This window comes from Camelus ferus, chromosome 20 (assembly GCF_009834535.1).
Source record: "Camelus ferus isolate YT-003-E chromosome 20, BCGSAC_Cfer_1.0, whole genome shotgun sequence".
Classification (NCBI taxonomy): domain Eukaryota; kingdom Metazoa; phylum Chordata; class Mammalia; order Artiodactyla; family Camelidae; genus Camelus; species Camelus ferus.
Genome location: NC_045715.1, coordinates 2,261,981 through 2,272,414, shown reverse-complemented (window position 1 = coordinate 2,272,414; position 10,434 = coordinate 2,261,981). Strand labels below are relative to the sequence as shown.

General features: G+C 50.2%; 1 protein-coding gene across 4 annotated transcripts; it reads left to right on the top strand.

The window, feature by feature from the left end:
• Nucleotides 1-259: 259 nt before the first annotated feature.
• On the top strand, nt 260-8,884 carry SERPINB9 (serpin family B member 9). Of its 4 annotated transcripts, XM_032462397.1 has the most exons (8): nt 260-406; nt 2,000-2,177; nt 3,680-3,817; nt 4,180-4,297; nt 5,698-5,840; nt 7,385-7,540; nt 8,147-8,265; nt 8,374-8,884. In XM_032462397.1, the coding sequence occupies exons 2-8, from the start codon at nt 2,010-2,012 to the stop codon at nt 8,549-8,551; spliced, it is 1,020 nt and encodes a 339-aa protein (XP_032318288.1). In that variant the 5' UTR covers nt 260-406; nt 2,000-2,009; the 3' UTR covers nt 8,552-8,884. The 4 variants fall into 4 exon arrangements, with proteins under 4 accessions (XP_032318288.1, XP_032318289.1, XP_032318286.1 ...); XM_032462398.1 differs by lacking the exon at nt 8,147-8,265 and having other exon boundaries at nt 261-406; XM_032462395.1 differs by having other exon boundaries at nt 261-406; nt 8,147-8,884.
• Nucleotides 8,885-10,434: the final 1,550 nt, after the last annotated feature.

The following is a 10,434-nucleotide window of genomic DNA, read 5'->3' as shown; positions in this document are numbered from 1 at the left end:
GGAGTCCAGGGCTCCGGGCCCTCTGCCTGTCCGCAGGCGCCCCAGGGGTCACTTCTTCACTGGACGGACAGCCAGCCTGGAGGTCCCCTCGGAGCACGGCGGGCGGTCACTGTGAATCGCCTTCCCTTTCAGAACCTCTTGTGGGAGTCGCCTGCAGCACCTGCCCCGCCCGGCGCCCCCCACACTCCCGCGTCCCGGCGGCCGGGGTCGCGGCGGATCCGTGGGTCTCAGCGGGGCGGGGCGGGGCGGGGGCGGGGGGGCGTGAGTTGGGGGCCCGGCCCGGCCCCCGGCCCCGCCCCGCCCGCGGTCGGCGCGCGGAAAGTCCCGAGCGCGCGCATCTCACGACCCGCGGCGGCCGGGTCTGCGCCGGGGCAGTCGGGTCCGGGCGGCGGCGCCGAGGAGGCAGGTGGGCGCGGCGCGCCGTGGGGGACCCCTCCGGCAGGGCGCGGGGCGGGCGGGCAGGCCTGTTCACGGGAGCCGCCGGGCGGGGCCGCGCGGGGAGGGGAGCAGAGGCCGCCGGAGGCCGCTGCTTGCGCAGCGAGGAAGGTGAGTGCGTGCGGGAAGCAGGCGTCAGAGGCTCAGAGGTGGCTCGGAGGGGCTGCAGCCGGAGCCGGGCGCCGGGCGGCGCTCAGTCGGTTGAGCCGAGGGCCTCAGAGCCGCCGCTAAGGGCCGCGGGAGAGCTCGGGGCGAGGGGACGGGGCGAGTGGCCTGCGGCTCTCAAGCGGCGGCAGGAAGGGGTGGGGGACGGGGTCCGGGCCAGGTGCGGCACCAGCAGAGGCAGACCCGGTCCAGAGCTTTTAGGGGAAAGAGGCAGCCTTGGTGACGGATGGGGGGGCTGAAGGGCGGGAGAGGACAGCGAGGGCTCTCAGGGCCTGAGGCGAGCACCTGGGTGCCTGAGGGTCTCATTGCTAAGCTATGCTGGGGGCTGATGGCGGGTGCGCCCAGGTTCAGGTGAGCTGTCGGCACCCCCTGCCCAGCAGCGCGTGCGTCTGACCTCCCCTGCTTCGCAGTCCCGGCCTCCCCGTCCTCGCTGGCAGTGCCTGGTCGTCCCTTCTGCTCTCCTGGACCCCGTTCCTCCGGGCCTTTCCCGCGTCCCACGGGCACTGACTTCCCCCGCCTCGTGGGAGGGGGGCGGCGGGGGGACTCCAGTCTGGTGGCTTTTGCTGGGACGAATGAGTGAAGCTTCCAAACCTGTGTTTCTGAGCCAAAAAACAAAACGAAACAAAACACCCTGAAAAACAACATACAGTGTCTGGGCCGGTTTGCAATGTCCGAAGGTCCCCTGAGGTCGGGAGATCAGCGAGCAGCGGCCCTCTGAGCTGGGTGATAGCAGGAGTTGTTGGCCAGCAGGAGCTAAGGGCTGTCCCCAGACTGCGCAGCCACTGTGGGTGGAAGTTGTCTGCCTCGCAGACAACTTTATGCCCGATTCCAGCCTATCCACGTAGTTTAGCAATTTCCAAGTATCAGCTGGCAAACGGGGAGACCATGGTCTGGTGTATAGCTGAAAATCTCACAAGGGCTCTTGGTAAACGTCCGCAAGAACAGACGTGGTGCTGTGGGGACCAGGCAGAGAACCTGCGCGTTTTCATCTGGGGTTTCCTCCCCCTCCTCCTCCCTGACCCTGGCCTCCTCCTCAGATGGGAAATGACTGGACTTCAGAGTTCCCGGGAGCCGTGTGTGTGTGTGTGTGTGTGTGTGTGTGTGTGTGTGTGTGTGTGTGTGTGTGTGCGCGCGCGCGCGCGCGTACGCACATGGGTGCACACGCACCTATGAGCCATCTCTGTTGATTTTCCCAGGGCTCCCAAGCTAGTTTGACCTGTTGCCAGTACCGTGCTTAGCTAATTACCTTGACATTGGACTTGTTTTTTGGATCTTCCTCCAGCTTAAAATATTTTTGAGCTTTCAGATGAAAAAAGTACAGTTCCAAAATGGCCATGCATTAGGTCAGCTGCACTGAGGGTTTACTGAGACAGCTTTTCCCTTCACTCTCTGTCTCCAGACCTGGCATCATGGATGCTCTTTCGGAAGCAATTGGCACCTTTGCTCTCCGCCTTTTAAAGATTCTATGTCAAGATGACCCTTCGCACAACGTGTTTTATTCTCCAGTGAGCATCTCCTCTGCCCTGGCCATGGTCTTCCTAGGGGCAGAAGGAGACACAGCTGCCCAGGTGGCCCAGGTAAGCCTGGAGCAGGGACTGCCTTTTCTGCTCTTGTTCTGTCACCCAGCTTCAGCCCTTCTCCAGAGCTGCCTGAAGCAGGGCGGGGTGGATGCCTCATGGGCACACAGGTGCTGTCTCGGGGAGGTGGGGCTGCCCTGGGAAGCAGATGCAGCCGGCAGGGCTGGGGTCTCCTTAGCTGAGATTTTTTTGTGGAAACGTTTCTCCAGTTAATAACTTCGATATAACTATCAAAATTTTGTCCGAGCACTTTATCTTTGTTTAGGAAATGATACCAAAATTGTTTGAAATCCCAGCAGCTAAGATCTATCTCATTTTTAGAGTAAAAGACTTTGTAAGTATAATTATTCATTGGTAAGGAACGGTAGGTTAATATCTATTTCAAGTCATTGGCATACCAACATGCCCTCCGGCTCGGTAAGGGGACAGACAGAAATATGCAGAGAGGGTGAAAAGGCGTGTGCTTCTCACGTGTACAGAGGACGTAGGCGCTAGTTAGATTAGTCTAACAAATATTAAGTCAACATCCAAAATAAGTCTGTCCCTGTCCCCAGGGGATTTTGCAGAGTGGGCAGTAGACACGTGCCCAGGGCAAAACCAGAAGACTGATACCGTGCCCGAGCTCCCACCTGGGCCACGCGGGAGTGTTCGTCATGTGCCTTCCTGTTTCAACATGACTCTCCTGCCCTGAGAACCCTTGTCGGCAGTGGTTACTCATTGTAAGCGTTCCCCAGCTCATGCAGGTGGGAGCGAAGGTTTAGGTGTGGAGGGGTTTCTTCCTGCTTGATGAACTTTGCTGTTTTAGGCCAACGAGCCCCTAATGGAGCTTCATGGAGAGCCCCCAGGTTGTCTGGTTACTTTGTGAGATGTGGCATGGAGCGGTCCTCGCCCTCCCGTGCTCAGCGGGACAGTAACGGGCAACAGGATGCTAAATCCACGTTGCTGCTTGTCACATTAAGGGACGTTCTTTCAGAGGGCTAGGTTGGCCTCTGTTTAAGCTGGCAGACACTCAAAGTGCTGTCTTCCCATTATACTGATGCCAGTTTCTCCTTGAATTTTTAATGCTTTTTAACTACATCTCTCTCTTTATTTCTTTTTGTAAATTTTAGAAGTAAGTCTTCCTCCACTTAAGGCACACTTAGTGCTTTCCTTGGGAGGCAAGGTTATAAAACAGCTCCTTTTCTGAACCCTCCTCATCCCTGCCATTCTTTCCTGCTATTCCTCTTTAAACAAGAGAGACCTACCTGGACAGAAAAGCCGAGTCTTTCTCTCACTTCTGTTCTGTTTTCTCTCTCCCCGCCTCCTTCTCTTTCTCTCTGTATCTTCCCCCCAGCCCCACGTGGTGTTACTTCTTTAGTATGTATTGAATCTGCACTTAGAATGAAAGTGATTGTCCTTTTAAAGGAAAATTTTGTGAAGTATTTGAGAAAAGAATTTTGCTCACAAGTTTGTTTGAGACTGAAGAGCAACATTGATCATTTCTGAATTATTTATCTCAACAGCTGCTTTCTTTAAACCCAGAGAAAGACATTCATCAGGGTTTCCAGTCACTTCTCGCCGCACTGAACAAGCCAGGCACTCAGTACGTGCTGAGAACGGCCAACGGGCTCTTTGGAGAGGAGACTTGTGAATTTCTCTCTGTAAGTTGAGTCAACAGAACAGCGAAAGTGGTCATCAAAATACAGAGTCTGAGAGAAAGACCCTAGGGGAGCGAAGCTTATGAATGTTACTTTAAGAACTTCTAATTCTATAACTATTCCTTGAATTATTTAAAATTTGATATTTCCAAAGTTCATTTATCCATTTCTGGTTCTCATGGCTTAGTACATACCTGTGCATAAACAGTGATATCTTAATACCTCGCAGACTAAGATGATCAGTTTTAAGAGCTGTGTGGTCTTTTTAATATAAAGTGTGTGATGTTCAGGATGTTTGGAAGCTTGCTGGCGTTTTGTTGAGGAAATATAGCCTCACTGGCCGCTCTCCCCCCACCCTCCTCAAGACCTTTCAGGAGTCCTGTCTTCGGTTCTACCGGGCCGAGCTGGAGAAGCTCTCCTTCGCCAGCGCCGCAGAGCCATCCAGGAAACAGATAAACGCCTGGGTCTCAAAAAAGACTGAAGGTCAGAACCACATGTTACCCACCCTTCCTCCCATCCTTCCTCTTCTCTTCCCCATCCCTTCCCCCTCTGACGTCACTAGTCTTTCAGTGGTCAGCGCCAGGTTGGCAGGAGGGGCCTCACGGCACATTTGAACCTCAGTGGGCTCACAGAGGTTCTGTCCAGATGTTGGATTTTCAACAAGAGAGACTTCATTTTGTCCATTGGCCCAGGGCCAGAGTGACTGATACAAACAAAAGAAACTCACAGGCCAGGTTTCCAGCTTAATAACTTACAGTGAAATGTGCTGTCGCTTGGCCTCTGACGTTCACGTGTCGGGTGCGCCCAGCACGTCTGTAGGAAGGAGACTGGCCGTCGGATCCTGCACCTGGGCCTCCTCTTTCCAGAGTCCATGTGGGCCCAGCACCACTGCCTTTGCCCCGGGCGTTACCCGTGCCTGCCCTCCTGCCTCTCTCCTGTCTTCCGCCTCCGGTCCCTTCCCTAGGCGTGCTAGGCCAGCTGCAGGCTTCCCTGGGGCTGACGGATTCTGCAGACGGAAATCAGCCTTTTTTGGAGGGGCGGGGGTTGAGCCTTATTTGCTTCTGTTTCGGAGGGTGGCATGTTCCAGTCTTGGCCCCCGCGATCACTGAGGGTGTGGCATTTGACCCGCGCAGGCCCCTCTGCGCCAGCTTCACTTTGTTCCAGTAGGAACGTTGCTCTTTCTGTGAGTTCACAGGACAGTGAAGAACAAGAGGTTGTCCTTCCTCGAAGACTTAGCGCCGTCTCCCCCATCTGCGTTTACCACTCAGGCCCCTGGAGGCGGCGCGTTAGCAGGGATGCTCTTAGTTCATAGGACAGGGACCACTCGCTCTCCAGGGGAAGAAGGGAGTATCTTTCACTTGTCACCCGACCTTTTCCGGGGGTATCTGGTGCTTTGTCTGGAGGGTCAAATAGTGAAGTCTTTTCTGGAGGCTTCCAGAAGCCCCTCCGAGCACCCACGCTGCCCATTGCCAGGCTTTCCCCTCGGCCATTCGTCGTGGCTGCCTTTGCTGGGCCCAGGCGCAGGTGTGGAACGTTAGCCCAGGACATAGCTTTGGGGCGTCTGACCACGTGAGATAACCGAGGCCCTTCCAGCCCACCCCTCATTTCCTGCTTGTCTGGTTCCCCAACCTGGAGCAGTGTTTCCCTTGAGTGATGGAGAATTCCATCACGTCATTGACTTTGCATATGTCCCGAAGCGCGGGTGACGGTGAATGCCACCCGTGTGTGTGATTTCTGTATGTAATGACCAAACTCGGCAAATTGGAAAAAAGAACGTTTGGTCCTTGACTCATAACTAAGGGTCTGCCAGTAAGCTCTATCACAAGTGACTCATCATGCTTTTATAAAAATCAGTGGAATATATTCTCTACTTTTCCCAAAAGGTAAAATTCCAGAGTTGTTGCCGTTTAACTCAATTGATGAGCAGACCAGGCTGGTCCTCGTCAACGCCATCTACTTCAAAGGAAGGTGGAATGAGCAATTCAACAAATCATACACAAGCGAGATGCCTTTTAGAGTAAACCAGGTGGGGAAAGCTTCTGAAAATCCTGCTACTTTGATGACGAAATTGAATGGAAAAAGTTACCTTTGTGAAAGCATTAATGATTGGTTAAAATAATTCAAAACTTAACACATTTCTGAATGAGATCTTGAACTCAGTAGAAAAGAACTGAGGGTACAGAAAACTATTTGCTGTCTGTATATTTTTTTTTGCATTTTATTACTGCACCTGTTGCCTTTGATAATTTCTCATACACTCATTACTGCTTGAATGGGTCCACACATTCAGTTCTGGAAGCTTAAGATTTTCTTTTAAGCCCAAGTTGCTCAGATAGAAAGCAAAAAAAAAAAAAAAAAAAAAAAAAAACCCAAACCCAAAAAACTCCCCCAGGTGTTAAGGTGTGATATGCGTGTGTTGGGGTGGGGGTAGAGACAGAAAACGTGGAAACGTATTTCTTTAGTCAGGTATTTAAAAAATTAAAATCAATAGACTCGAGTTGCTGTTAATTAACATTACGAATTCAGTGTTTATAACTTTCTAGTATGAGAACTAGCTGACAAAGACCTTAGCCCCGACACGGAGGTATAACTTTGGTTCAGGCAGGTGTTATCATAGTTTGCCAAACCCTCCAACCCTTTAAACAAATACCCTTTTAGTGCAGCTTGGAAACTGATAGGAGTAAAGCCCTTTTTGGGGGTCATGTACTTTAATCAGCCCTCTGGTTGCAAAGGCAGGGAGGGGGAACAACTTTTCTAGCATTGCTTTTAGAAACTGTTTTAATTTTTATGATCGATGGCCTGTGTCAACTTTTAAAAATGAATTTAATAACTGTAGTGTTTCAGTTCACTTCTGCATGCATATAGCACTTCTGTGTTTAAAAAAAAGTTATTTCCTTGAATCAGAGGATCAGACGTGGGACACTTGGATTTGTTTATTTTTTCTTTTTCCTTAGGGTAAAGATAGGTTGATTTATTTTTTCAATGAAAGGCTCTGGGGATTAAACCCAGGACCTGGTGCATGCTAAGCGTGTGCTCTACCGCTGAGCTCTTCCCCTGCTCAGGACAGTTGGATTAAACGCACGAAGACACACAGTGGTTCCTCACACTTACTGACAGGCTGCCTTCTGAGCCTGTGCGTCCGTCCACACTCCTGGTCACGTCCCTGTGAAACTAGAAGTTTCATCCCACTTTATCATAAAACCTGTCTCTAATTAAATAGAAGTCATTTCCTATTTAACTTCATTTGATTATGTTGTTTCTTGAGATACAGTTGCTGGATGTACTTCCACTGTGGGAAACCTGTCTTCCTTTTCTGGAAAATGCAGGAATTATCACATTTATCTTGTTGAATAAAACATCTTGTTCCCCAGGCCAGCCCGTCTGCTTACAATAGACGCCTTGTAGTGGTAACAGGAAGGAATGAGCGGACAGTTTGTAATTATTAACCAGAGCACGAGTACCGTTCACTGGTGCTGGAACCCTCCGGGGTCGCCTGCAGCTCTGTGGGAAGTCTGCTGCCTCCGTGGTAACCTGTCTTTCCGCCTGCGCCCGTCTGTTCGCTTCCGGCAGGAGGAGCAGAGGCCGGTGCAGATGATGTTCCAGGAAGGGACCTTCAGACTCGCCCACATAGAGGAGGTGCAGGCCCAGGTGCTGGAGCTGCCCTACGCTGGCGAGGAGCTGAGCATGGTCATCCTGCTCCCTGACCACCACGTGGCCCTGAGCTCGGTGAGTTGAACCCCATAGGCTGGAACTCAAGCCCCACCTCCACCTTCCAGGTCCAGCTTTCAAGCTGGGATGCGGGTTACCGGGCAGCAGAGCCCAGTGTTCAGACTCTTGGGTTCTGGTGGGTGGTGGTTATAGCTCAGTGGTAGAGTGCGTGCTTAGCAGGCACTGAGTTCCTGGGTTCAATCCCCAGCACCTCCATTAAATAAATAAGTAAATAAACCTAATTACTTCCCCCCAAAAAATTAACAAAAAAAGTTTTTTAAATAAGTAAAGATGACTGTCATTTAAAAAAAATACTCATAGTTAAAAGGGAAAAAAAAAGGTGTTCGTCCTGCCGGGCATTGACGACTGTCAGGATAAAGCATGTCTTGTAAAAGCTGTGGGTGAGGACGGGAACGGCGCGGCCCCGGCCTGCAGGCGGCTGGGGTCCCCCTGTCCCGGAAGGGAGCTGTGGGGGGGCACAAGGATGCGGTCTCACGCGCGTCCTGGCGGGTGAGGGTGGCGCTGGTCCTCCTGCGAGAGGAGGAGGGGTTGCGGGTAGGCCTTTGTGCACGTAGACACATGCTGAAGTGTGAATCCAAAGTCGAATTCTGGTGGACTCTGCAGGTGGAAGAAAACCTCACCTTTGAGAAGCTCCTCGCCTGGACCTCGCCAGGCTGCATGAAGAGCACCGAAGTTGAAGTTTTCCTCCCGAGATTTAAACTGGAGGAGAACTACGACATGGGGTCCGTGCTCCGGCGTCTGGGGGTGGTGGACGCCTTCCAGCAGGGCAAGGCCGACCTCTCGGCACTGTCGGCCGCGAGGGACCTGTGTCTGTCCATGTTCGCCCACAGGAGCGTTGTGGAGGTGAACGAGGAAGGCACGGAGGCCGCGGCTGCTTCGGCCTTGATCGTGGTGGAGTGTTGCATGGAGCTTGGACCCAGGTTCTGTGCCGACCACCCCTTCCTCTTCTTCATCAGGCACAACGAGACCAACAGCATCCTCTTCTGCGGCAGGTTTTCCTCCCCGTGAGGGGGACGTGCTTACCTGCGTGGGAGCCTTTCCCTCTGTGTGTGTCCCGTGTCGCACTCCACACACCCTGAGGATGGGCCTGGCCAGTTCCCCATTCCGGCTGGGTGACCCGCCAGCACACTTGGCTTCTCCCCAAGACCGACCACTCACTTGCGCTTGTTAATCAGGGTCGCGGGACAATAGATTCTTATAGTTAAGATGCAGCCCAATATATAAAAGAGATAAACAACAAGGTCCTGCTGTATGGCGCAGGGAACTGCACTCAGTATCTTGCAATAACCTCTGAATGATAAAAAAGTGTGTATGTGTATAACTGACTCACTCTGCTGTACACGAAAAACTAACACAACATCGTATGTATCTATTTATTTTATTGAAGTGTAGTCATTTTTACAATGTTGTCTTAATTTCTGGTGTACAGCAGAGTGAGTCAGTTACACATATATACTCCTTTTCATATTCTTTTTTTAATTGAGTAATATTCCATTGTATGGACAGAGCACATGTTGTTTATCCAACCAGCCACTGATGGACATTTGGTTTGTTTCCACCTTTTGGCTCTCTGTGGGTGATCCTGCTATGAACAGGCATGTACTTGCAGTTTTAGGAGGAAATTTCTGGGCCAGATGGTAATTCTTCTATGTTTAAGTTTTTGAGGAACCACCAAGCTGCTTTCCCCAGTGGCTGCCCCGTTTTCCATTCCCACTGGCATTTTATGAGGGTTCCAGTTTCTCCACATCCTTGCCAATAGTTGTAATTTTCTGTTTTTTAGATGTTGGCTGTCCCAGTGGGTGGGAAGTGAAACCTCGTGGTGCTTCTGATTTGCATTTCTCTAATGACTAATGATCTTGAGCACCTTTTCATGTGCTTACTGGCTACGTGTTATGTATCTTCTTTGGAGAAAAGTTTGTTCAAGTCCTTTGTTCATGTTTTCGTTGGTTGTTTGTCTTTTTGTTGTCAAATTGTAAGAGTTTTTTATGTATTCTGGATACTAGACCCTTATCATATACATGATTTGCAAATCTCCTCTCTCATTCTTTAGGTTATATTTTCCCTTTCTTGATAAGATCCTTTGAACCATGAAAGTTTTAATTTCAGTGACGTTCAGTTTATCTGCTTTTTTTCATTTGTTGCTTATACTTTTGGTGTCACAGCTAAGAATGTGTTGCCATAACCAAAGTCATGAAGATTTACAGCTGTGTTTTTTCCTAAGACTTTTATGGTTTCAGGTCTTATATTTAGATTGTTAATCCATCTTATGTCTAGGATATGAGGTAGGGGTCCAGCTTAATTTTTTTTGCATATGGATATCCCATTGGCCCAGTACCTGTAACTGTTTCTGAATTTAAAAAAGTGTTGATAATAGACAAAAAGGAAAGATAATATCTAAGCAAGTGATAAAGTGAAAAGTTACTCAGTTTTGAAGAACACCATAACCATATTGAAAGAAAATATTATAAAAATACCATTAAATATCTATAAAAATTATATTTGCAAATAATATATCTGATAGGGGGTTAATATCCAAAATATACAAAGAACTCATACAATTCAACATCCAAAAAAAACAGACAGCCTGACTGAAAAATGGGCAGAGGACCTAAATAGACATTTTTCCAAAAAAGACATACAGACGCCATCAGACACATGAAAGGGCACTCAGCATCCCTCATCGTCAGGGAGGTGCATCAGCGCCTCAAAAAAAGTCAAAATGGAACTGTGCTTCAGAAAGACACCTGCAACCCCATGTTCACAGCAACACTACGTACAACAGCCAAGACACGGAAACAGCCTAAATGTCCATCGACAGATGACTGGATAAAGGAGATGTGATGTATTCATACAGTGGAATACTACCGAGCCATAAAAAAGAATAAAATAAT